General features: G+C 41.3%; 1 protein-coding gene across 10 annotated transcripts; it reads right to left on the bottom strand.

The window, feature by feature from the left end:
* Nucleotides 1-52: 52 nt before the first annotated feature.
* fam49al (family with sequence similarity 49 member A, like) lies at nt 53-27,991 on the bottom strand. Of its 10 annotated transcripts, none has more exons than XM_068333198.1 (12): nt 27,639-27,991; nt 15,838-15,928; nt 11,214-11,293; nt 8,312-8,433; nt 6,619-6,724; nt 4,212-4,348; nt 4,048-4,125; nt 3,695-3,811; nt 3,123-3,202; nt 2,650-2,776; nt 1,900-1,970; nt 53-1,756 (listed from the first exon to the last, which is right to left on the bottom strand). In XM_068333198.1, the coding sequence occupies exons 3-12, from the start codon at nt 11,284-11,286 to the stop codon at nt 1,693-1,695; spliced, it is 975 nt and encodes a 324-aa protein (XP_068189299.1). In that variant the 5' UTR covers nt 11,287-11,293; nt 15,838-15,928; nt 27,639-27,991; the 3' UTR covers nt 53-1,692. The 10 variants fall into 10 exon arrangements, with proteins under 10 accessions (XP_068189299.1, XP_068189303.1, XP_068189297.1 ...); XM_068333202.1 differs by lacking the exon at nt 11,214-11,293 and adding an exon at nt 12,345-12,424; XM_068333196.1 differs by lacking the exons at nt 15,838-15,928; nt 27,639-27,991 and adding exons at nt 14,280-14,362; nt 14,495-15,733.
* Between the last annotated feature and the right edge of the window lie 3 nt (nt 27,992-27,994).

Raw genomic sequence — 27,994 nt, forward strand, 5'->3', positions numbered from 1 at the left:
AAGCAAATGGACAGTCCCTTACCCCCCCTCAGCCCCCACCCACCCCCCACCTCTGGTTCATTCGCCACAATGAAGCTAAATTTCTGAAACCTATGACTACGGCAAGTCTGATGGTCCAAGCCAAACGCATGGTAATTCTGAGAGACAACACATACCCAATTTCATCATCACTGAACAATTAAAAATGAATAAAAACACCTTATTTACACATTTCTGTCAGAACTTTTACAACATGCCATCTATATATTTATACAGACTATGCCTGTGCACATACCCCTGTATAGAAAATATATTATAAGATCAAATTAAATTAGACTAAGGGCTATAGACCTCCAAAGTACAGCACTTCCTTTAATGTCCGTTTTTATTTTCCCATTTTAAATAGTCACATAGTTCTTTAACAACCTCATAATAAGAGAAAAAACTTGTATGCAGATAGTGATGTTTTTCCTCGAGGACCGCAGATGGCCATGAAGATGCCTGCTAAGAAAACTCACACGGTTGCACCATAACACGCAGACCTCTCTTAAAAATCAGTTTCACTCTGACTTGTGCGTGTCGTCTCACTTAGTTTCTCATCCTCATTTATACTTAAAATGACAATCAGTGATGTTTCACAATATCTCATCCTCTCAAACCCCTTCCCTCTCTCATTTAGCCTGTTTTGATGATTTTTCAGAAAAAATGAGTTGGCTTTGGCACTGGGTGAAGAAGTAAGTGTGCTGTGGTTTCCTACAATGTCTTTCTTGGATCTTGGAGGCCAATCATCTGTTTTTGCACTAAAATGTGAAATCACAGAGAACCTGCTGTTCCTCAGAAATTGAGATTTAATATATCCGTGCAAAAAACCTGATGAAAATTACATTTTTTAATGATTTCTAACAAACTAGTACTCTGATATCTGAACCAAAAATAGCACCATGGAGAACATTGTTCCAATGAAGCCAGACTGCTCGCAGGATGATTCATGCTCGACCACACAGCGTAAGATCAAAAATATGGAGTAATCTTTATCTGATAAAGAAAAAACAATGTATCCCTTGAATGGATGGGTCAGGGGGAAAATGGAAGCGTCCTCGAAAGACTTCTTATGTCCTTCAGCTGCACCAACACAGAAAAGAAACCAGGTAGAAGCAAATCTCCGGAGTGCATCCATCACATTGCTTCACGAATCACCTGCGGAGATGAGTGCAGTTGAAGGAGGTGGAGGAGCCAGGCCACCACATCTGTAAACCCCAGGAGCAGTGTGAGGGAGCACAGGGAGGTCTTCAGGATCACAGCTCAGGGGGAAGGAGAGGACTTTCAAAGTGTGCAAAGGTACTGGACTACAGCTCAAACGTCAACCCTTTTTTTGTGTGTACATTTTCATTTTGCTGCGGTTCTGACTTTAAATCTTGCGATATAGCTTCTTCTTTAATCCTACTTATTTTTCATCTGCTGCTTGTGTTTCACTTGTTTTAATATATATCTATATTTTCTTTTCTGTTTTTCCTCTTTTCTTACTTTACAAAATGAGAGACAGAATGATGGACAGCTGACAATATATATAATTATTTTACTCTTTTTCAATTCTCAGCAGGTTTGTCTTAACCTGGAGATGATTTTTCTCTTTGTTCATCATAAACCAAGGTGGTTGATCAGCCTCTGGTGTTTGTTTCCTCCTCCCCGTCTTTTTTCTCGCCCCTTTCTTTCTCATTGCAGGAGGGCCCTGATTTGTTTGGAGGTGCTGTCGTCATTTAGATGTCGTGTCGTATACCTGAAGAAGAGGACGAGACATTAAAAATCCTTGCGTATTACATCTTTGCTTGTGTGTGTGTGTCTCTCGCGGCTGGTGTATGTGTGTGTGTGTGTGTGTGTGTGTGTGTGTGTGTGTGTGTGTGTGTGTGTGAACATACACACCTCAGTGCGTTCAGAAGTCCCTCCACGCTGTTGGACGGCTGCTCTTTCAGCACTTTGATGCAGCCCTTCATCTGGCGACACAAAGACAACACAGGAAGTCAGAGAAAGGTCAGCCTCTGCTGCGGCCACAGCCTCACACCGACACAAAACACACACATATAAGAACATACCAGACATGAGTGAACACGTCTTTAAAGGGTAGCCCTCACCTCAGCTTGTTGATGGACACGAGTCAAAGAGGGATTTTTAACTTTAGCAGGTTTGATATAAGGGATATTTCGACCCCCATTCTATGGAAGAACTCAGTACTTCACAAAAAATATCTAAAATAAAGGGAAAGCAGTAAATGTTTTGACATAGAAAGGTTTTTAATCATCTTGTTACTCCACATGATCCTTTGTGGATCTTTATGAATCACTACCAAGGTCCAGAAACTGTCTGCTTTATAATTTGAACAAAATATTCGTTGACATAAATTTGAAGGATTTCCTTATTTTTTTTGATTTGAAAAAAAAAACTCTTCAACAGAAGCTTGGACTAATTTTATTTTAGAGGGTTAGCAGCTGTTATTGGTAGGACTGGGATACTCTAACTGGATTTATAAAAAATGAAGTTTACAGCAAAGTTGTGTGGGATACATGATTTATCAAATGTGTTGCACCCTCATCAGCATCACCATCATCATCTGGCAAGAAGTACAATGATGAAGGGCTTGGATAGAAACCAGTTTGTCTTCTTCATTGTACTCACATCAATTTTGGAGGTCTTGGCAAAAGCCCCGACGGGGTGAACGTGGTCATAAAGAATGATGACTCCCACCATCACCCTCATGCAGAACAGCATGGTGTCTGTGTTGGTGAACCGACAACGATACTCCCTGTGACGGAGACAGTACAGAGGAATAGGATTTAAAAAAAGAAAAGTCATCAGGGAATGAACTATTGAAAATATGGCAGCCTTTACATTTTCAGGAAAAGACTGATGGACTTTTATTGAAATCAAGACAATTATTGAAAGAGATTCAACATTCTAATTTAGCATGAAGGGCTTCACGGATGATTTACTTTCTGAATTATTGTTATTGAGACTGTTTAATTTGTCGTTCAGACTTGAGAGAGCCTCTTTTGAATTTGCTTTGAAAGGGCACTTTAATGAAACTGCAGAGAAAGAGATGGATTGATAAAGGAATGATGGAGTGAAGGGAAAGAGTGGAAAGTACTCACGGAGTCTCCAGCATGACGCGGCACACACAGGCCATGGTGCTCAGACAGTCTGTGGTGTCCTCAATGGGCAAGGTCTTATTCTAGAGGACAGAGACATCAGCACATAGGAGGAAAACACACTGAAACTACATTCATTTGACTTTTCAGACATGCAGCCGTTAGGACTTTTTTGTAATGATCGGACAAATATTCTACCACAGGGTGGAGACAAAGATAACCTTCTTCTTCAGTTTAATTTCTACAGCAACTTTTATGACCAGCATTCCCAAACATTTTGAATGAATCTCAAAGTTATTGAAATGTAAAGTTAGGAGAGGAAAACAGGGATTTGTCTGCTTGAGGTGAAGACTTTTTCAAACCAGGACGTCCACTGACCTGATCCCACTAATTTCTGTATCTCGGCACTGACTCTGACTCACTTCAGACCTCTGATCCTGATTCTGGTTCTGGCGATAACCCCTGTTCTTTCCTCTAATATGTCATACTGAATAAAAATAATGCTATGGCATCAGATCTGAATTTGCCCACTATCACATCTACAGATCTGATTCTAGGAAGAAGTGGAAGTCTACCTCTGAAACAAACTTGGTGGTGGCGTTACTCAGAGTCTTCAGCATTGGTGTCGCTTCAGCGTAGAACAAGGACATCCGATTGGCCATTTCATTATTTACCTCATTCTCCGCTTCCAGCTGTGCGACAAAATGAAAAGATAACACATCTTTTAAAATCAGCTGCACTCAGTCCCGTCATCATGTCATCTGGTGATGCTGGAGCTAATACTGGTTCCCTGTCTGGATAAAAGGAGCATCCTCCTCCATCATGAATGTTTGAAGAGAGAAAGAGAAGCCGTGCTGCTTCAAGCTTAACATTTGATCATGTATGCAGCATTAACAGCCTGAGCCAGATCATGTCTCCAAGGCCTCACCTGCTGGTTGTTCAGCCTGTTCCTGCTTATGGTCCTCCTATAGTAGCTGAAGTCATTCTGAATGGCTGGATTTGTCATCTGTAGGAGATATCGATATTTCAGGACTGTCAGTCAGGAGTTTAGTCTCTGGGGGCTGTAATTAGACCAGGAACAACGCCCTTCACCTTTAGCTCATCAAAGCTGAGTGTAAAATGAAGGATCTCTGCAAACTGCTTGGCCAAAGCCTGCTCTCTCTCCAGGTGCTGCATGGGAGCGTACGGCGGGCTGGTCAACGCCTCCAGCAGGCTGCGCAAAGCATTCTCTGCAAACAAACGTACATGTCAGAAATGTATTCACATAATGATGCCTAACTGTTCAGATTTCTTTCAGTCTCTAATCTGGATCTGGAGTTTCTCTTTCACACCAAATTTAAGCAACTGCAAGATTTAAACTCGTTCCAATAGATGAAATCAGTCCTTGTTGGACTCATGCAAAACAGGTTTTTACCAAATGCATCCTCTAATAATTTGCACATGATAGCATGCTAATTCTGAGATGAGATAATTAATAGAGTACTTTTGTAACTGCTAAATATATTTGTCATTATAAGTGTGTTAACATTAGCTTAGATACAGCCCTGCAGAACTTGGCAGCAAAGAGTCAAGACTTTCCAGGAGGGAGGCTGTCACAACACAGAATCTAGAGCCAGTGGAAACGACAGAAGGGATACTAAATTTACCGTTTTTGACCTTATTGAAGGTAAACAGTCCACCACCACCATCGGTAAGTACTGAACCACAGACATCACTCAGTGACCTGAACATCAACACCATCCCAGCAACCACTGCGTCCACCGTGTCACATACGCTCTGCTGCCTCTGCTAACAAATCACCAGAGCTGGACCTCAGAGGCGTTATATGCTAGTAACGCCCCAGAAGCAACGTCTCCGGGGCCCCTGTCCCTTAGTCTGCATTAAAAATGTATGAGGCCTTTCTATAAATACAGCACTGAAGTGTTTCATCTAAAGGGCCTGCTCATCCTACTCTCCAGTGTGATGTTAGCACACTGTCCCCATCACCAGCACTGATTCCTGAGGTGACACACCGACGCTGCAGCTGTTTGTTTCCTGATTGGAGGATCTTTAAACATCTTATTGCCCCTTTGATCAAACCATAAATCAAATGAAAGATGGTGCTCAGAAGGATCAACTTATTTGTAGTCCACAAAGTAGACCATACAGACCTTGTCTAGAGGATATCTATTGTTCTGTGTTTGTAGATACATTAGTGCTGATATATTTACATCAATTATTCGTTAGCCTCTTTCTACGGTAAGTTGAGAACAAGATGTCCATGAGATCGAAGTATTATTGGAAAGCAGAGCAGAGGCGGCAGCCGAACTCTATTACTCTGCTCATACTTCTCTCTCTTCCCTCTCTCTGTTCTGGACAGCCATGTACCACTGTTTCCCTAGCAACGGCTGCCTGGCTGCTAGGTCAGGATGCTGCAGAGACGGCTGTGAGGACATCACGGTGTGGATGCGTATGCGTGTGTTAAGGAATGACTGCATGTAGAGTCACGACGGTGGTAGATAGATAGATAGATAGATAGATAGATAGATAGATAGATAGATAGATAGATAGATAGATAGATATACTTTATTTATCCCAAACTGGGAAATTTAGGACATGAATACATGAGCTGACGGTATAAAAGCAGCTTCTCTCCATTTTACCTAATTAACCTCTGGTTACCTGTTAGTTACCTCCACCAAGACGTCCTTTAACCCAATGATTAGTTTGTCAGCAGGATGAGACAAAAACTACATGAAACCGGGCCAGAATAGAATCCATTGAATTGTGGTGCAGATATATGAAAGAGGCTGATCCAGGATGTATTTTATTTACTTTAACATTTAGTTTATTGTAGCATGGGTTCAGATGGAAGGATGAGGCTTGAATAAATTTATATTGTTGATATAATAACATTGATGATAATAATAATACTAATGTTTTGTACCGTTACATTTTATTATATCCACATATTTGTTCATTTTTTTTATTATTTTGATGCTTGTGCTTTTATCGCCCATCTGTTCAGTGACAACCCATCTTTATGTTGTGATTTTATTTATATGTCATCATTTGATAATGATCCCTCATATTATTGTTTTATTATTATTGGGGGTTTTTTCAATCTCTGAATAGTTGACCTGAGACTTTATTTCCTTTGTGTCATCAGTTGCTTGTAAAGCAATTAAATTGCATTGAAATGGTTTGAAAGCCTCTCTATAGATAGTTTGATTGATTGATTAATAATGGTTAGAGTCTCGCTGTTAATTTCCACATATATAATCTTCCTCTTTTTTTAATTTTTAGTCAAATAAATGTTATCTTACCCTGAGATGTTTTGGCTTTGTGTGCGACAGACACCCGAATGAGAGTGATGCTCATTCTGTGCTGATATCTCCCGTTCTATGACTGAGTGAGTGGCAGCAGAAACTATTTATAAAGTTAAATTAGCTGCTTGCTCATAATTACAGCTCCAGTATCGCATCACCTGAAATGAGTGTAGAATTTAAACTATGCTCACCCAGTCGGAGGGAAAACTCGTAGAAGCGCTTCAGCTTGGCCACCAGGGGACAGACTGCATTCCAGGCCTTCTCCTGAAGAGCGAGGTCGCCCGGGTTCTGGATGGCCTGTGGGCGAGGAAAAACAGTTTGACAGATATTACTTTGTAAAAAAAAAAAAAAAAACAATTTAAAAATGTTCCTTTCTCATTTATACTCTTTATCTTAAAGCAGCATTTCTTTTGAGTAACATTTTCACTTCACAAATTCACATTTTATAGTGATTAGTTCCACCTAAAAGCAGGCATCAAAGACTCCGTAACACAGTTTTTTTTTAATGATGTGACCTAATGACACATCACTGCATTATTTAGGCTTTTTAATGTTTCCAGACTTCTAACAATCCAGTAGACAGGTCCTGTATACTAGGAACACAATTCTTTAGAGGAGGAAGGTTTTGTTGCTTTTTATCGCCATCAGAATAAATTAAACTACAATTTCTCTTTCATTTCTGTTATTTCTGTGGCATTCAGGTCCAGTCCCATCTGTTCCTGTCAAAAAACCCTACAGCGTATGGCTGCATTTCAGGGAAACAGCCCACTAGCTCCTTTAAACAGCGGTGTACTGCAGTTTTAGCAAAAAGCTAAAGGAGAGCACTTTTAAATATGAATTAGTGCACATGTAACAGTGATCTTAATGAGGAAACACTCAGTGCATTGGTGTGAAAAAATAAAAAGATTTAAGAGCTTTTGGAGGGACAAAGGAATGAGTCACTGTTCATTAGGCTTTGACTACACAATATTTGTTAATGGGATTAATTCTTTGTTGGTTTTTCATGCAACTCATTGATAGAAAAACAACAAGAATTTTACCATTTTAACGATGACATCCTTTAAAGAATATGGATGCACATTTGATAATACTGACATATCTTTCTCTCTGGTGGGATGAATTTAATGGCTTTGGTGACCTCACTGTCCACGGAAGACTTGATGCCATATAAGAACAGATTTCACACTAAGACAGGAATATGGCAGAGAAATCTCCTTGTCCTGAGCTGAAACATTTATCTCTACCAACAAGAGGTTTATTTATAAGGCTTTATTTGTTTGTTTGTCTGTAAAAAAATATTGACAAGTTGGCAGCAGATTTTGTTCAATTTTTGTGTAATTGATTAAATTGATCAAATTTGTGATGATCTGATGTGAATTCAGATTCTGTGTCATTTTGTCATTTTCTCTTTCAAAACATTCCTCTAACATCATGATTAATAATTGAAGGCCAATCAGAATAGAAAAAACCCAGATTGTCAACTTCAGAGAGATATAGTGTAAAAGGTCTCTGTTTCCATTTGCTCAGGGTTAGACAGCAAGGAGAGGAAATGATTCAGCACTATTTGTTAACAAGACGGCGATGCCAGCAGCTCGGCAATCAGCAGCAGTGGTTCGTGCTGCAGAGGAATGGATCATGACCAGCTTTCTAAATGATGATGTTTATGCCTCTGCATATGTAACACAACATCCAGCATGAAATGTTTTTTTTTTAAAAACTAAAAAAACTTTCATACATTTCTAGCACCGCTTGTATTTAATGCAGGGTACACCAGAACTTCTCCCTGCAAGCTGTGTGAATCATCCATAATCATTATTTTTCCACACTTCACTGTGGCTCAACAGTTTATTGATGTTCAGCCTTTATTGGCTGCTTGGTGCTCACTTCTCGTATCTCCTGGCCTGCGCCATTATAAGACTGCAGCTCGGCTAGGATGCCGTGAGCCTCCTCCAGCACGGCGCTGACCTGGTTCCACACGGCTGTCTCTGCCTCCGTGGGCTGGGCATCTGGGAGGGGGAGAGTGGAAAAATGAAGAGCAAGAAAAGGGAAAATAGAGAGTGGGAAGTGAAAGTGTGATACAAGGTGTTGATAGTGATGGAAGTATTGAGGGGAAGAAATGAGAAGAAAATGTAGAAAGGTTTCAAGGAGTTTAGGTAAAGAGAGAGCTGAATAGATGACACCCTAGAAGGCCAGATAAAAGCATGTAATCACATATTACATGAAAAGCTTTACTTGTAAATTACTACATTTCATCTTGTTAGTATTCTTTACGCATCTGAGGTTAAATCTGGCCAATAAATGGATTTATCCCATTTATAATCATAATGAGAGACCTGCAGGCCTCGCTCTGTCACACAGTGAGGTTTGATTACAGTATTTGGTCAGTAAGAACTGGAAAATAACAAGTCAGCTTCACTCTAGGGAGCTGCGGCGTTTGATCGAGGGTGTCACAAGTGATGGTTAAACATTCTGATGGGTTTCAGGTGCCATATAAATCCTCGGATTGCACCACATGAACAATGTGTCTGCCTGCAGAACTGCAATCATCTCAAACGTTCATTCAGTGGAGACTGAAGGTCTGGATAGGTGTAATCCTGCTGATGAATTGATCTTATCGTCTTTTTTCTCACATCAAGGAACAATGTAGACACATTCTTTTCCCCCCTTGAGTCTTAAATGTGAGAAACGATTAAACAAACCAGCAGAAGTGAGGACAATCTTTCCGGTTTTGGTTTCGCAGAGCACAACGCACACGAATCCAGTGTTTCTGCCACTGGGCAGCTTCCAGTCACGCTTCTGCTTTGTTGGCCTGTGTGGCATTCTGTGTGCATACAGGAGGGATTCAGTGTCTGAGCAACACGATTTAAGACATGTCCTCGTGTCATCCCGCTGTTTGGGTTTACTTCATGTGTGTGTGTGTGTGTGTGTGTTTGCGCGCGCCCAGGCAGCTCTACAAGCGCTACTAGCAGTGATTATTTCTGCACTGCCTCCCTGCAGAGAAATGGTAATCATGGAACATTTGCCAACATATGTGCACAAATAGGTGCCATGACATGCACAGAAAGCTTTGCTATTTAAGTGACGACTTCTCACATCCTCCTGCAGTGCTCTGGTAAACAACTACATCTTTTATTTCCTCACTACAGTAGTTTCAGTTCGTTATTAAGCACATAGCTCTAAAGGAATGGGACACTTTCTTGTCCTCTACATAAAATAAGATATCACTTACTCTGTACTAAAGGGCTTTACTGATTTACTGTTGCACTAATTTTAACATACACAGAATCTTCTACTGACCTTCAAAATTGAAGATGGTGGATTTTATTACCTTTGTCAGAACCGTGATAGTCATTTTTTACTTTTATGCTACGCAAAGTTAATCAACTGTCATTCTTAATAGCAAAATCAATAACAATTTAGAGCACATGCATTGGTTTAATAAAGGGAGACCTTTTATTAACACATGATTCAAAACAAAAATGCTTTCATATTTGTCCTATAATAAAAATTATTCACTTGTGGGGGTTTTTTAAAATTTGAGAGATTTTGTCTTGATCTTCTGAGCTTTTATCAGAGGCGAATGGCCTCGGTCCAGAGTTCAAAGCAAGCCTTCAGCTGTGTGACAGAGGCGACTGAGCCTCTGGGTTGAAGAGAGCTCACAGATGGCACAGGGGTGTTAGAGGGAAGGATGTCTAAAACTGCCAAGAGTCTGACTCATTCCACTTGCTTTTGAAGTAAAGTGAATCAGAGGCATAATAAATAAAGCCAGCAGTGAGCTCTCCCACTTTAACATACAGCCAGTAAAGGAGGAGAAGGAAGCCAGCTGTTAAAGCGGGAAAGTGATCGAGGAGGGGCAGAATAGGTTTGGGTAAATATCTCCATCCAAACAATTCATTTAATCTCATAATTAGTTTTAAAATATTCTGATACATATTATTCGTGCTTGAATCATGCAGCATCCATACAGTTAAAATACTGTGAAAGAAGTGAAAGGAAGCATTTCAGCATCAATGAAATTTAAGAAAACGGTTGATATTTTTGCATTTTTAGCAGCATCAATGCTTCACATGGAGTGAAAACTGACAAATGCTGGCAAGCATGTTAAATCAAAAAGGTTAAACATCTGCAGTCAAATGTCAGCGTGTTAGCTTTATCACCGTTTACGACTGGAAGCATGTTTTATTTATTGAAGAATCTGCAGAAGATTTTCAGACTGAGCTCTAAAATGAAATGACTTGTTAAGATGGACATTTTCACAAAGCAGAGGAAAAGGGGGATAGAGGTGGTTTAATTTGCCAGCCTCTTTCACAATCTTCCTATTTCTTTCAATTCTCCACTCACTCAACACTTGACACACAGATAGGTCAGACATACATTTGGTCACACAATCAGGGACGAGGAGATGAGGAGGTGGAGGGATGAAAATAGACCTTCGTAAGTCATCTTCATCCCCGAGCATCAGAATCCCAGAAAAGACTGGCATTTTCCTTTGGTTTCGGAGCTCATGAGTCAAATATTATTGTCGTCATTTTGCTGGAGCGTCACCGCACTATTGTGCATCTGTCAGCGTCTAACAAGATGTGGCGCGTGTGAATGAGACTCTTAGAAAGGAGCCAAATGACTTTCAAATGCCAGTTCCTGGAGCAGAAATGAAAAGGATTGAGGAGGGAAAACAGGGCAAATAATAAAGATGACACGATGATCAGCAGGGATTAATGGAATGAGGAAAGTAAAGGCAACAAAGAGAAAGGGACAACTCAAAGAAATAAGAAGCGGATGGTCTCACGTTCAAAGTCAAGGAAAACTATTGGGCCATGCTCAAGTTCGGCGCAAGCCAGCACTTTCAGGAGGTTTCCCATGAGCCCCCTGGAACAGAGAGAGGGGAGAAGTCTGTGGGTGATGAGGGGATGGGTGTCGGGGGGTTGTGCACATGTTTGTGTGTGTATGTGTGTGTGGTGTGTGAGAGGTTTTGGGGTGGGGACCTGGATGAGAGGGGATTGTTGGAATGGCATGGTGAAGTATGTCCTGGGTGAAGCATGGCGACATGGACACAGAGCTTCTTTAATCCCACTTTTTTGCCTTAGCTATTTGTTTTCATATACTGAAGTATAAATTTTAAAAATACAGCAGTAACTTCATCTTCAGAGTTTTATGGTAAAAAAAAGTCAATAAGGGTAATTAACCCAAAAATGACTTTGCTGTACAATATGAAAAGAAAAAAAGGTTTTCATTGTCAAAGAATGTCTCACAAGATATGTTGTCATGGAAATTGATTTACTTTGTTTTAAATACCTGACAAAGCTCTTTTATGTCATTTTCTTGTTATTATGATCACTAACAGATCATAACTGGAGAAGCAAAATTTTCATCAAATGCTAAACATGAAACTTTACAGATTTTAATTTTGAAGACACTAATTTATTTTTGGTTTGAAACATTTCGATCATGCTCAGTTTACTAAATTATATCCAATTCTTGGAAGATTTGGTTGATTAAAAGATTAAAATGACATGACATGAATCTAATCTTATTAAATTACTTTTGAAAAAAATGACACACTTGCATTCAGTGAAATCTGAATATAAGTTTTTAAGTCAGAATAAATAAAAGTTGCTAATTTCAGGGCCAAAGGAAACAGCATAAATCAGCTCTCTAACATTTTATTTATCTCTTTACCCTCAGTGGATGGGAGAGGACCAGAAAGCCCTGAAAGTGGGACTAGAGAGCATCTGATAATGAGAAACCACACCCGCAACACCGCTCCATCACACCATCAACAACTCAGCAGCTCACATCCAAACATAATTTACCTCCCCTGACCCCACCCAGCAACCTCCCACCGCACACCTCCGCTGCACACGTGCGCGTTCACATTTCAAGCACACAGACACGTGCACACTCCCCGGCGCTCACTTACTTTCAAAGTCCAGGAAAAAATGTGGACAGTTCTCTAAATCCTTGCCAAGGACCTTAATGAGGTTCCCCATGGCTGGCGACCTGGACGGGAGGGGAGGAAACAACAAAATGCATACAGAACCTGGCAACGTCCATGAAACACACAACATGCACATGGAAAACACAGCAGGTTGTGTTTATTTTGTTGTACTGATCTGCACTTCTCTAAGCCTCATCTCTTCCTCTGTCGTCCTGACAGAGGTAATGTTCTGCATCTCATCCACAGCACACTGTATGATGTATTCGATTAGACGTGGCCCTAAAACCAGTGGTGAAACATTTAGCTCACTCAGTGGGAGTCACTGGAGCTGAGTGGTGGTCGAAATCCATTTACATCGCTATAGTAACCTAATAAAATCCTTCGATGTACAGGCTACTTTCTCCTAATGCCCTTCATGTACTGCAGTCTGTGGTCACTTCATAACAAGCTCTTCAGACTTCATACCTAAAGGCCAGCTGCCAGCACAGAACCAAACCAGTGCTGCGAACTTCATACGTTCACAGCAGCAGACGGAACAGCATGTCAGGAGATTTAGAGTCCCACCTCATGATGCTCCTGACAGGTTTCCCCGTCATTTTTCAAAAATCCACCACTTTGTTTCTCGGCAAAACATCAGTAATCCTCCTCCTCATGGACTGACACAACCTCTAATATCATCCAACTGATAGCCAACCCCTGCTGTCACACTCTATCACCAATCCGAACATCATCCACTGGGGTTTAGGTCGGGGTTCATCGCCGCCCAGCCGTCCAGAACTGTGACATCACTCCGTTCCAGAAGCTGAGTACACTCACGGGCTTGAAGTTGTTTTCCAATTAGCACAGCACCAGCGTGAGGTCATTGGCCTCGAAGTCTGCCTCGCTTCAAAGGGCTTCTTAATGTTTTGTCATGTACAAGCCATTTATGGGCGCCGTTGGTCTCCAGTGTCCTCCCGTTGCCACAACTGTATTGATCTGCATGTTCATGTTTTCCAGTTTTCCAAGGCAGGAAAACTAGGATTAGTTGGAGCTGTTTAAGTTTCAGTCACATCAATACTTCTGATTTTATAACACCCACCCCTCAGACTTAAAGTACATTTTTGAATTAGTGGCGTTCCCAAAGTTTCCTAAGATATGTTATGTTTGATTGAATAGTGCAGGCGTGAATTATAATGAGTTCACTTTTTCAGTAAAGAGCTTGCCACCTTCAGAATGCATTAACAAATGTAAATAAACCGAATGCTCTGGGACCAAAGAGGAAGAGGACCGAGGGATGTGCCTGTCTAAAAACACACAAATAAAAACTGATCTCATAATCAAAAATGACTCTCAGCTATGCGAACATGAAAGCGTCTTTGTGATCACTTGGGGATGGCAGCAGTAGAAGGTGAGCAGCCGCCAAGTTTCACTTCCTTTGTTTTTACGCACATAGCAGATGCTTATCAGTTTTCCCCTCTGTAAGACTGATTAATGCCTAGCAGTAGCATGTTTATGAGATGCCAACATCCAGCATAAAGTCTTCTTTTTGCTGTCATTCAGCAAGAATGGTGTTGCAATGCAGCACTGAGGGACAGAGAGCCAGGGGATGGAGTTCCACTGTACAGACGCTGGGACAGCTTGAAGACTTTCTTAGTCGAGTGCTGTTTGCTGATTTATACGTTAACTCTACAAAATCTATCGACAGGCAGATATATTCTGAGTAAAACTCAAATTTTTTCCTGAATTTCAGACCACCTGCGTCAAGCTCATAAGACACTATGAATAAATGAATAGCAGATTCATATCTTCTGCATGGCAAGTTGATTGCAGAGGCGTCCTCAGGCTGAGGATCTCATCTAAAGCATTGAAACGGGTGTTTCTAACGTGTGAATTTGTGTTCGAGGTAGCTGCACATCAGCCTCGTGCACAAACACATACTGGGAGGCTGGGAGCAGCATGTGGTCCAGAGCTCGGCTGATGGTTGCCAGGATACTGTTGGCCTGGAGATATGGTCTGCTCGCCTCAGAAGAAGATGTGGGAAAAAAAGCATCCAGTTTGCTCACATACGAGGTCATACACCAGTTTTTGATATTTGAACATTAGCTACAGAGTACAAGAAAAAACAGATAAAACATTTCTCTTCTCTTACCCACTTTTCTTAAGAGTTGCTCTTTATCTTTAGTTTCTTCTCGTACCTCCCGTCTCCGTCCTCCCTACTTCTGGAAATCGTTGCTGTGAGTAAATCCCAGTTTAGCGCCGCTCAGAGCGTAGACGGCATTCCCACAGCGGCGCTGGTTGCCGCTCTGAGAGACCGACGCAAGCTTGTTCCTCTGTGGATCCCTGTCCACTTCACACTTCTGTTTTTTCCGACATCTATTTAAAGCGCAATGTTTCTCTCATTAATCAATGTCCCCGATCCTGCTGTTGTGTATTTTATCTGTTTGTAGAGCGAGGTATCTGTTTCTGGAGGGTGAGGGTTGTTGGTATTAAGAGCCTACGTTATTTGCATTTCTGTCTTTTTCCTCTGGGTGTGCTTTAATTCAAAGAAAGCTTCCTCTCTCTTTTTGTTTCTTAAGTCAGAATGGGTTCCTCAAAAATCTCCCCTCTGGCTCTCCTCTCTGCCCTACTTCTCTTTTCTCCACTCAACAACACTCTCTCAGCTCCTTTGGCCTTGTCTTGGTTCAGCATATCCTTGCCATTCATTCTCACTGGTTACCCTTAGGTTGCACAAACACAACTATGTCCAGCCATCTGCATTACAGGAAAGCCTCTAGATTCGTCACAGTCCCTGCATTAAACACTGTGAATTAGGAAATGTGTTGACGTCCACTGGTTACACTTCCTCTTACAGGCAGAAATGCAGAAAATTGTCATTAGAGACCACAAAAGTGGTGCAAAGTGCTTCTCTTGTGCAACTGCGCAGCAGACATAGCTCCCATCTGTAGTCCAGCAGGAGGAAACCAAACCAAGGGGCTCCTTGAGTCTTAATGAAGACGCGTCTCAACTCCCACACGGTATTTGAAATGCAAGCCTGGTGGAGACAGGAGGCCAAGCATCTGATTCGGGGACGTTCGGCTTCTTTTCAGCTCTGACTGAAAGATTCCTCCTGTTATGGACCAGGAGCTTCATCACTGTGGATTTACAGAGCTCTGCTCATCTTTGCCAACCACTATATTACCGTGCAAGCTCCCTTCTCCATCTGTGTCCCTTTCTGTCCAACCATCAGTGATGTGTCTTTCTGTTGCACACCGTCTGACTGGATGTTTACTGGCCTGTAAATCCAACCCAGGGAGCAGCTGTACTGTACGCAATCGGAAGCAATGACTGTACTCTCATCCACCTCTCTACTCATTCCTATTCCTAAATCATCCATCTGTCTCCTCCTCTCCCAGTCACCCATATGGTGTCTCTCTCTACGCCTCGTCCTTTTTAAAAAAAAATAAAAAATCTGTTCTTGGTTTCTCTGCATTTCTCTCTCCTCATTTTTTATTCCTACCTTCGCGTGTGTTTATCCCTCTGGAACACTTCACTGCATCAACCAGGGCTTGTCAGCTCTACACGGTGGTTACAGCATCAGCACCCACCACCTGACAAAGAGGCAGACAGATAAGACAGAGAGAAAGAGAAATTAGCATAAAGTTTGACAGCACATGGAGTAGTGTTTGCAAATCAGGGCTAGGGAAGTTTTGGTTTCAGTTTAAAGAGGAAGGGAACTGAGTCAACAAGGGCAGAGAAAAGTATGGACAAAGACAGACTCGCAAAGGTCAAATAAATGCGAGAGGAGGAAAACCAGCAATACTGTATTCAGGAAAATGTGCTAGTTTAGATACAAGTAGCAGGCAACCATGAAGGCAACCTGTTGCACATTTCTGAAAAATAAAGATCTGGATCAGTCATTGTGGAAAATCATAAACTGATGATAAAGACATGATGGGTGGTATTACTGTAATCAGTTTAATTTACATGATACAACAGCTGATTATTGCCCATCTAGTTGATGTAAATTATACATTCACTCTGTTCTAAGCTGTCTTTGAACTGCTGATAATTTCTAAAGTTAATATTTGGCTCTTAGGGGCCAAAATTTCAATAATGCTAATTAGTTCATTGCTAGCTTTCTTGTCTGTGGATTTATCAATGATTGGTAAATCCAATGATGATGGTAAATGATCTTTCTTCTGATTTCTTATTAGTATTAAAAACAATATTACAACCTTGTTACCTTGCATGTCATACAATGGCCTTGATGGAGTGACACCATTTCAGCTTTAATGGTGCAAAACAGTAGTTATCAAAGTGAGAAACAAACGATGAGCTCCAATCCACGATGATCAGGATTATCCCTCCAGAGCTCAATCAGTCTGGTCTGAGAAGTCGTTTTGAGCATGTTGATCACATCGAGCTTGTTAAGCTTCTCTCGTTCATTATGTATCTGTCTCTATGTTCAGCGCCATCTTACCCACACACTGTTGTAACGATTAACACTCTTGGTACGACTCTTGCATCACTGAATGTCATCAAGAGAGGGTGCAGACAGAAGAGAGGCAAAGGGCCTTTGAAGAATCGATGCCAGTCAAACACAGCCTCTCGTTTTGCCCCCCCTGTGCTGGCAAACGCACAGGGGGGGCTTCGTTGTGTCAATCAGGTCAATGGATGGATGGATGGATGGATGGATGGATAGATCATCACCAAAGCCTTACATCTGTTTCTTGTGTCGGTGATTCACTTCTATAGTGACATTTTACGTAAAACTGTCATTTTTATTTTGTTTTACTTCAGGTGAAATTTACTGATTTCTCTTGTCAGTAAAAGAGCAAAAGGCCAATGACTGCATTGAATGTGGAGGTCAGGATAGATGGCTTAGGGTTGAGGGACTGTAGTCTGTGTTGTTGGTTCCAAGCAGCTGTTATGATGACTATTATTGGATTCAAATGAGAGCAGCATCATTTTCCTCCAGCTTCGGGGCTGTGACTACACGATTTGATGGAACACTATTTTTAATTGTGCTAATTAGTTCAGTTCTATCCTGATCCATAAATGTTGTTGTTCACCTCTATATTTGCCATACAGCGAGTAGACATGAGATACAAAAGCGAGCATTTTTCATCATATGTACATAAAAATATGTTGCTTTGTTAACTGAAATTTAATTCCATATTTAGTTGGAAACATTGCAGTTCATCCATTTTAACAGTTCAATGGCAACTCAGTCTATTGGAAAGGGTTGGAACGAGTGTTTTAAAGCTTCAGGAACAACAGGTGAGGGTTTGTGTGTGTCCATCCACACCGCAGAGATAAACATCACTCCTGAATTGATCTGAGTTCGGGTGGCTTTACGCCCTTGACCACTTCTGTTTTATACTTATTGATCGGTTCAGTGAAAACTCATGCCCCATGAATTCACTGCTTCTCCACAAATTTAGTGAGGCTTGTCCAGTTGGAAGGAAGAGCAGCAAAAAACTATAAGTCAGACTACAGGAAGACTTCACTTTGATATTGGCACTGCCACTTAAGGAGCATCTTCATGAATCAGTGTCACGCTAATCAAATATTAGACTACTCTGCAGTCTCCAGAGAGCAGATGCTGAAGGGGGGGGGGGTCTAGCCAACAGGGACAGCCTTTAAATATACAGTACTTGCTTTTTCAGCAACTTCAGAGAGATAAGTATTTCAGAAAGAGGTAACGAGAGAAGGCCTGGGAGGGAGAAGGCAGGGATCGCAAAGTTTTTTTCATTCTGACATCTGTCCCTTTTGTTGGGAGTCCATTCTACTTTGTTCAAATTAGTTCTGCTCACTGAACAGGTCCTTCTTTAAGAACAACACTGGTGATTATCCCTATGCTCTCTCTCCATGTTTTAACCTTTAGCCCCTCTCTCCACCCAGTGTTCTCTCCAGGCATCTCTTTTATTCAGCCGTGAAGCCACACATCTTCTCCTCCTGTTCTTGTCTTTGTTTCCTGAATCCTGAATCACTAAAGGTAGACAGTCCTGACTTGAAGCCTCAGCTTGTTTGTTTGGAGAGAAAGAAGGGGGGAAAGAGGAGGATTTCCGGCAAACTAAACACCATCTTAACCCAGTTAATCCTCTGTTTTGTTTATCCATTTTTATCATCATCTAAACCAGAGTGTTAATAGGATCAGGCTGATGATGATTGGGGGGAAAACATGTTGTGTGAAAGTAAAGGAGGAGAGGAAGAGAGGAGATAAATAAGAGAGTAAGACATGGATAGGAAAGCAGAGGGGAGGATGGGTTAAAGAAGGAAGGATGGTGAAGGGAAAATACAAAAGAGGAAAGGAAAGGAAAGGAAAGGAAAGGAAAGGAAAGGAAAGGAAAGGAAAGGAAAGGAAAGGAAAGGAAAGGAAAGGAAAGGAAAGGAAAGGAAAGGAAAGGAAAGGAAAGGAAAACATGCTGAGAGACCAGAAGAAGAGATGTGGAAAGAAACTTAGATGTTGAGAGGACAGAAAGCAAAATGAAAAGAGAGGAAATAAATGGAGTGGAGAGAAGAGGACAAGAGAAAAGAGAAGGAGGCAAGAGGTGGAGACAAAGAGCAGGAGGATGATGTGGGTTGGCATTGTCAGACCAAGCTAGTCCATTGCTAGAGATTGACCAAGGATGGATACATACACACATACACACACGCACCCACGTACGCACGCACGCACGCACGCACGCACACACACACACACACACACGGAGATACTGCCGTCCTTCGCTGAGGTGAAGAAGGAAGGAGAATAAAAGGGTTGAACGAGAGAGCGAAAGATGGATGGAAATGGAAGGAAATTCTCCAGCCTCACCCCTCCTCCTCCCCTTGCCTTCTCCCTCTCTCTCCCTCCCTCCCTCCCTCTCTCCCTCATACACAGGGTGCCTCATGAAAGGGCAATTGCAAATGAGCATTGTGATTCTGTGTCGTGAGGCTGACAAAGAAAAGGGGAGGATAGAGTGGGAGACAGCAAAATGACAGAGAGAGAGGGTTCGCTATGTTTGATCTCTACTTGAATCCACTCTGGTTGTGTAACATACTTCACTCTGATCACTTTTTAAATGGATAACTGCTACAGCAAATGTGGTGTTTTACATATTTTCTGCTCACAGGTGGATAAAAAGCTTGAATGTCTCCAGATATTACTAAAGGTTTAAATCCATTAAGTGTTACACAGAATCATTATTGTCGAAGTTGTTGATTCAATGTAGTCTGACTTTTGTGTTTTCTTTCTTTTCTCCATCACAGAAATTAATATATTCCTTATTTTTACTACACCTCTGAATACTTTAGTACCAAAATTTGGCTGCGGGACATTTTGAACTTTGAAAAAGTAGTAAATTACCTATTGGATGACAATTTTGGGAGCTGTTTCTGCTCTGAGCTCTGGCTGTCGGAGGATGGATGGGTGTACGGTGAGATGCTGTTATGTTTATTCGTCACATGGGATGCTTATTAGCCACTATCAAAGAAAGCATTGCCCTGTTTTAGGGGTCCACAGGGGCATTCGTGATGTGTGTATGTGTCATTATTGTGACTTGTGTGATACCTCCTTTACTTGTGTCCATTTATGACCCCCCCCCTCTGTCTGTACACAAAAAGACAGGGGCGTACACATGCATTAAGCAGTCAGCCTTATTGCTTATAAGGTTAATTCCAGGGATGTAAAATTTGAGTTGAATTAATTTTGAATGGAGTTGAATTGATCGTGTGTTTCTTTAAATATGCGTGTGTATGTTTGTGTGTGTGTGTTGGGGGGGGGGGTAATAAAGACAACCATAAAACAGTACATAAAGGCAGCTTCCAACTCAACTCCCATGACGCCTCACAGTCTCATGATTGTCCGCTCTCCTTCAACTCTCCTTCACTCCTTCAGTCCATTCATAGTCCGTCTGTCTCTCTGGATTCCTGTCTGTCTGTCCCTGATCATGTGTTTTGCATGAATTGTTTTCACCTTTATCGGACAGTAGCTGATAAATACATAGAGACCAACATTTACCAGACAGTGATTAAAGCAGGAACCTGTTTAACATATTTCACTTATTAAAATTATGTTTTCTTGGTTGACAACTTAACTACTGATGATCAATTCCAAACACTAGGAGGTTTATTTTTGTGACTAAATTTAGCAGAGACTGCACCATACAGTGTGTTAAACCCTGTCTGCTATGATTTTCAGCTTTGGTGCAGGCATGTACTTTGTGGGTACTTCCTAGTTATCACTATGATCACCACACTGCATCCTGCAGCTATTGACAGTGGAACAGAAACAGACCATTAGTCTCAGTCCCTTGGCGGCGATAGACGACCACAGCCAATGAAAAAATGGAGAAAGCTCCAACCTAGAGTCTGTATACGGTCGACCCTTCATATACTGGGTACAGCCAGCCTGTCCTTGACGGAGGCGATGCTCCACCTCGCTGTGCTGTGTTGCTCACATGTCAGAGGATGCAGCGTTACTCCTTGTCCTGCTGGGATGGGCTCAATGGTATCAGTGCTCAAACAGAGGAAATGGGCTGTGATGTTGGATACAAACCCAAGATGATGCAGAGCGAAAATAATTGATGGAGCAGGATGAGGATGAACTAAAAAGAAATTGATTTTGGACACATTGGTGAATCCCTGCTGTGAAAGTTTGAGATCTTGGCTACTTTTGGTGTTTAAGTCCTGGGATTTACTTTTAAAGACCTTTTTGATGCAAAAAGAATAATATATACACAGTAGAGTCCTCACTGACTCAAACTGAATTAATTAGCCTGCATGTGTTCATGTGCACAGAGAGAATGTGTGTCTCATGAGCCTGATCAAACACTGAACACAAGCATGACTGCCAGCATCCCATAATGAACAGAGACAAACGACACACATTGAAAGACACGTTACAACATACTTAGTTAAACAGTAAGGAGACTGAACGAAAATGACCCACTTTCATCGACTGCTTCGTCATCGTCTGTCAACCAACTGTATTAGCAATAGCAATTATTAAAAAAATATAAAATTAGTGAATTATTATTAATTAATTATTATTTATTTATTTAAAAAATAGAGGTCTAACATAGAAAACAAAAGTAAGCATCGGTTTTTCAAATTGTACAGAATTTCTTGTATAAATATTTCATCCTGTTTCATTAGTCAATGGATTTCATTAATTGATTGAAAGCTAAGGAATAGGAATAGGAATAACATTATATCAAGGAGTCTTAAACATGGCCTGAAAGGCCGGATGTCTGATATCAGAATAAGATTTACAGGATGTTCCAGACACAAAAAAGTGGCACAAACCTTCAGAAAAGAGTTGCTAAAGTTAGCACCATTAGCAGGACCTGTAAACACCACACAGTAGATAATCCTGTCCTGAAGTCATTTTCTAATAACATGATAATCTGTTTTTACCTTTGCGAAACAGTTATTTTAGCTTTTGGCTTTAGAATCACTTTTTTTTAAAATTATTATATGCTTTTTAAAGGTATATTTATAAAGTTGATTGGTGGTGATCCTGATCAACTGTATCCCAAATTAAAAAAACAAAACGAAAAGAAAACCGATCCAACAGTTGCAGTCATGGAATAACAAGACTTTTCATGAATAATTCATTCAATGCTAGTACAAAAATTTCAAAATGGCATCACTCTAAATTCTACTCTGTGTTTACTCTGGATCTGATGCTGCTCTGGAAGTCATATTCTGGAATTTGATGATCCAGAATGTTCAAGTCTGTAAGACTAATAAAAAAAATCACAACCTGTGAGATAATAAAATAAAAGAGCTTTACCTTTCTCTAACCCTGAGCCATCTTAAATTAGAGAAGATTATCCAGTCTTTACACCATGGGTGGAGAGGCGGAGATTTAATAATGAAAACATGATAAATACCCTCCTCATTACGACTCTTAAACGCACATCTCCTTCATTCATCTCAGATAATCAAGGAATCCTGCTCCTGTCTGAATGTATTTACCTACATCCCAGTTCCCCAAACAGTTGGGTGTTATCCAGCAACTTGTTGAGAGTGCTGGGGGCTGAACTGATATACAGTACTGTACATTTGCTGAGTAGATCATTTATCTGTCCACTTACACTCCCTCACCACCTGCAGTGTTCTCTGTGACCTTCCTACACCTTCAACCGTCTTCATCTACGCACTAATTGCAGGATATTTTCAATGAAAAGGTTATTTATCTGTTTGTTCACTGACATTACTGATGTTGTGGACAGCAATTGATCTGGAAAACCAAAACATTGTAGGACGAGACTCAGGTCTGAAGTAATCTGATTACATACAGACGCTCTCAATTTCCTCTTTTATTGCAAAAGAAATAGAGAATCAATCAAACCCAATCATATCCTGTTTGAAGTAGACTTAAACAGACAGCAGAGGATGTGTTGTGGTCCTTCTCATTTTCCTGCTAGATTTAATATTATAATAACTGATTAGTAAAGCTCCTCAATCGTCACCCAACAATCAGGTTTAAGTGATCTGATCAAAGACATGTCTAAGTTGTTCTGCCATGATGGAGTAAATGTCCCTCAGTCACGCTACATCGGTTTTCTCAATAAGTTTTATATTAAACTGACTAATTTCAGAATATGAGACTTCCCTTTCATTTCTTTTCCAATTAAATGAATACAATGTTGCAAGATTTTCAAATTTAGATGACACTAAAGAAAAACCGGAAACTCAAGAGTTTTATTAAATTTTAAGATTTCAGACAACTGACTTTAATGGAATTTGTTCTTCTTCTTGAAGGAATACTGAGGAACATTATGACTATACTATTATACGTACGTATTCGTTCTCTTTCAAAGCATTAAGGTGAGAATCTCACAAAGTACATTTAGCAGCTGGATAGCTTGCCCTAGAGTGATTTAGGAGAACAACAAATCTGGTTCCATCAAGATCCTTCAAAATGCACCTGGAATGCTTACTAATACGACACAATGCCATGTTTGAGAAATAGCATGGCACATTAGCCCAATGTCAGGCCCACAACTTGTTATTTTATGCTGCTTTTTGTTCAGTGAAAGAACTAATGATCACTCTGTTGTTAGACCCAAACATACCTTAAAACGTATCAGAGAAATACAAGAAGTTACTATAGATCTAAACGGGTGATTCAGGTTTGATAAATGTGGAAAGAAATATTCATCAATCCATCCATCCATCCACCTTAACATACAGACACATACATGTCCTGTAAGCATCAAGTTGGGGGGAGAGAGATGGTGGTGAAGAACAGTCACATAGAGCCCTTTGAGTAGCTTGGGAATCTGGACGCATCAACAGTGTATCACAGAGCCACACAAAAGACAACCACTCAGACTCACACCTACACACAATTTGTTATGATCAATCCACCTAAACTGCATGTTATTGGAGGTGGGAGGAAGTGGGGAACCCGGACAGAACCCACGCAGACACAGGGAGAACATGCAAACTCAACACAGAAAGGACTCAATCCTGGAACCTTCTAGCTGTGAGGTGACAGCGCTGCCCACTGCACCACAGTGCCACCCTGGAAAAAATACGTTTATTAAAATTTATTAAAGGCTTATCAACTATTGATGTCAAACACGATTCCAGATGATCACAAGACTCAGAGAACTGTTTGATATTACTTCATATCAAACATGTGGCAAAAAGCCGCTCTGACTAAAGTTGTGTGTGCTGTGCATTGGGCGCAAAGACTGATCAATCTCCTAATAGAGATATAAAATAGCCCTGGTGGGCCCATTAGCCGAGGCTAAACACTGACATTAACAGCCGATACGCTTCTCAATCTGATATAGCCTCTTGATCAGGTTTAGGCATGAGCTCTCAAGTCAACAAAAACAAATGTGGTGCAAAGTAAGTATATTAAGATAGCAAGAATAAGTTTGATGAGCAACTACACCAGTTTTAATTTCCCTTCAGCTGTACTCCTCTCCATGCTTTATCCATACCCTCCATCAGTGGACCCTGTCCACCTCTAACAGGATCATCTCTGATCAGAGGGACTAATCCTTCATCCCTGACAATATGGACTGAAAAAAAAACACAAGATTATCAAGTGGAGACAGATATCTCACAAATGATGTGAGCCCTGGTTACAAAATGGTTTGGTCTAAACTCTGGACTCTGGTGAAAACAAAAGGAACACCATGTGACAGATGTCACTGTTGCACAGATGGGTCAAACAGTCAATGAGATTAAGAGAGTTCAAATGAGATTAGGATCAGGACACATGGACAAACATACAGAATGTGTTATTAGTTAATTACTATTGTCACAGTACAGTAGAAACCAACATTTAAAGTAGATGAGTAAAATATTTAGATGACAGTAGATTCAGGTTTCATCGAGCATCCTGTCAGTTTGCTGCCACTCTTTAGCTTTCAGGTTGTTGACCTGTCATGTGGACATCTCCTCTGCTTCATGGTACAGTATTTGACAAAAGGTTTTCAGATGTAAACCATGACACCCTCAGGTAGCTACACATATTTGCATTTCATTGCATGTGCCCTCCATCTTCATATATTCTTCGTATAAGCCCTGTGTGGTTCATTTAAAATTGGAGCTCATGACACATCACCTGATGAGGTGTGAGGACAGCTCTCCAAACGGTGAGATAGAGATGCTGCAAACGTGACAAGAGTCACTCATCTGTGCCTCCTTTTTCCTATTGTTTTCCCCTTTTCACCTTAAATAACCCCATTCTCTATTCCCAGTGGCTCCAGATGCATTACCCGACATTCTCCAAGATTACTCTCTTCTGCGGCGCAGGCGAAACGGGGAGCGCTGCTCAGTTGTGAAAAATGGGGAGAGATAACATGGAGGTAAAAAATGAATATTACTGAGGAGAATGTAAAGACTCTTCTCTTCCTCTATGACACCCAACCCCCATTCCTTTCTTCCAGCTTGTCAAGCATGATAATCCTGACACATGCTAAGGCAACATAATATGATATAGAACCTCATATGGACAGCGGAAACGGAACGTTGTGAGAAGCACAGAACGCTAATCCTCTGCAAGACAGCAGGACAAAATGATCAGTGGAAGACACGGCCACATGCTGTCAACACCATTTTGCTGTGAGCCTTTTGACTCGACGAGGGTGAGGGAAGTGACAGAATGTATGGGGTGACGAAGAACGAAAGAAATATCGAGAGCAGGGATGAATTAATGAGCTAATGACGGAGGGAGAGGGCTGAATAGAGGGAAGGCACAAGGAGAGATACACAGAAGGGGGGTGAGACAAAAGAGTGACACAGAAGCAGGGAGGAGAGAGGAGGAAATGCAGACAGGGATGTTTCTAGGGGCGCTCAGGAAAGATTTGGGGTGAGAGAATCTTGCATCATTGCAGCAAGCCAATGAAAAGCCTTGGTTAAAATGTTCAAAGGGAGTGTCCTAGCAACAGCGGAGTAAATACCGTAGCAGCCAGTCTTCCATCTTAAAAAACCTTATACACACACATTGGTTAATAAGCTCCTGTGCTCAATATGCACACACACACACACACACACACACACACACACACGCGCACATTAGCTGCTTCAGTCTATCAAGCTGTTCTTCACGCATGTTGTATAAAAGGTTTGATTCATGAACATACAAGGCACAGCATAATCATGATCTGCCATTTATTGGCTGTAAACACAATATACAATATAATTCAGAATTATGATAATCATAATTTATAGATGTGTATGATTTTCAGTACCGTATATAATTTTATATAGTGTGTAAAAAGCCCATCGATATGTAGAACACTGTGTATGTGATCGTACATGTACTTGTATATGTACATACACAGTGTACATGGTGAATTTGGCTAATGGCCATGTGTATTGATAGTTGTTAATATATGAATCGAAAATTAATTTCGATCAATTAAAAATGATGACCAGTTTCAATTCAGCAGTGTCCTGTCTTGATGCAACTCTGATCTGGAGGTGATTTGTTTCTGGTTTTACTGGTTTTACTGGTGGCTAACACAGCTGTTCTATAAAAAAAAGGTTCTGGATTCTAATTCCAACCTGGAGCGATATATTTTCATTTTACCAAACAATGTTAATAATTATCTGCAGATTTCACAGAATAAGAAATATTATTATTAAATGTACAGTATTTCATACAGCCACTAGAATAACATTAACTAAATTTATCAAACTATGTTTTCTGTATGGGTTAGGGTGTGTTTGTTATCAAAGTCAATGTGGCAGTAAATCATTTTTAATCTACTCACATGGATTATAACCAGAGTCGGTAGATTACAGAGATAACCAGAGTCTGGATATTCCAATTACCCACCTCTCCTGTCTGTTTTTCCCATCTACCTTCCCATCATCACTGAGAAACACAGTACTTCATCAAGCTTTCTCTTTCTACCTTAGTATTAATCCATCTCTCCATCCCTGGCCCCCATCTCTTCATTCCACCTGACTTGCACACAGACGACTGTCAGGAAGCAGCACCACCTTCTACCTGTTTCCCTCTCATGAATAAAGACACCAGAATTCGTCCTCATTTAAAAAAATTTAAACACTTCCCATTCATTCATCCCTCCATTCATTTTTTTCCCACCCTCCCTCCCTCCTTCCATCCCTCCTCCCTGTTTTCCAGTCCAGCCACTTGCACCCACCCCTTCTGATCAGCAGCACAATCTGGGAAAATTGTTTCAGCAGGCTGTTAGCAGAGACGTTTGGCCAGATCCCACGCACCTCCAACACCTGCCGCAGTGAATCCAGCCGAGCTGCTTTTGGGACGATGCAAACAAGTCCTGGTGTAATTAATGTGTCGGAACGGAAACAAAAGGGGCCGCACACTGTTCACAGACTGGTCCATCACATGATATATGATGCATGTCCTGTGATGGTTCTAGGTCACACACGTCTCATGACATCAGACATCACTGAAATATTCAAGTCTTAATCCACACAAGCCTATTTATGTGAGTCTGGTTGTGGCTGTGGCAGTGACCGTGGCGCTCTGGATAAACACTGCAGTGAAAGAGGACAAGCCCCAACTGACCAGCCCCTCAGGGTCTGATGTGGTGGGGGACAAATTCAGCTGTCCCTCCCTATCCAGTCCTTCTGCCCACAGACACCCTCTCTCAGCCAAAGCCCCGCTGAAACCAAGCACCAGTCATCGACCAGCCTAGGACTGGAGTCCAAACCACATCCATCCTTCAGCCTCAGCCTCCTCCTCTTCCAGCAAAGCCAGATCATGGCTTCTCTTTCAGGTGCATGATGTAAGCCCCCTTTCCTATTAGCAGAGCACTAAAATAAGAGATAAAATGAAGAGGGGGAAAAAAAATGTTGTATGTCTTAGCTTACCGGCTGGGTGTGCAAGAGGGGAGGATGATGCCTCTGACTTTGCGCTTCCTCTCGTCTCTCAGGACTGAGGTGAAACACAGATGGATGCAGGGAACGAAAAAAGAGGACAGAGAGAGAGAGAGAGAGGCAAAACACAAACACCAGCGTCTGTTGTCTGGTGGTGAACGAATAGACAAGAGATGCGGATGCGTAAAGGAGAAAAATTCCCGGTCTTGCGTTCCTCGGTCTTCCTAGAAGAGACTCCTTTATCCTTGTGAGCCAGAGGGCTGTGGATTCACCTAAACACTGAGCACACGCACTGCCTCACGCCTCACAGCCCTCCCTCTTCTGTCTCCCTCTCTCTCCGCACTGAAGAC

This window comes from Antennarius striatus, chromosome 14 (genome assembly GCF_040054535.1).
Source record: "Antennarius striatus isolate MH-2024 chromosome 14, ASM4005453v1, whole genome shotgun sequence".
Lineage (NCBI taxonomy): Eukaryota > Metazoa > Chordata > Actinopteri > Lophiiformes > Antennariidae > Antennarius > Antennarius striatus.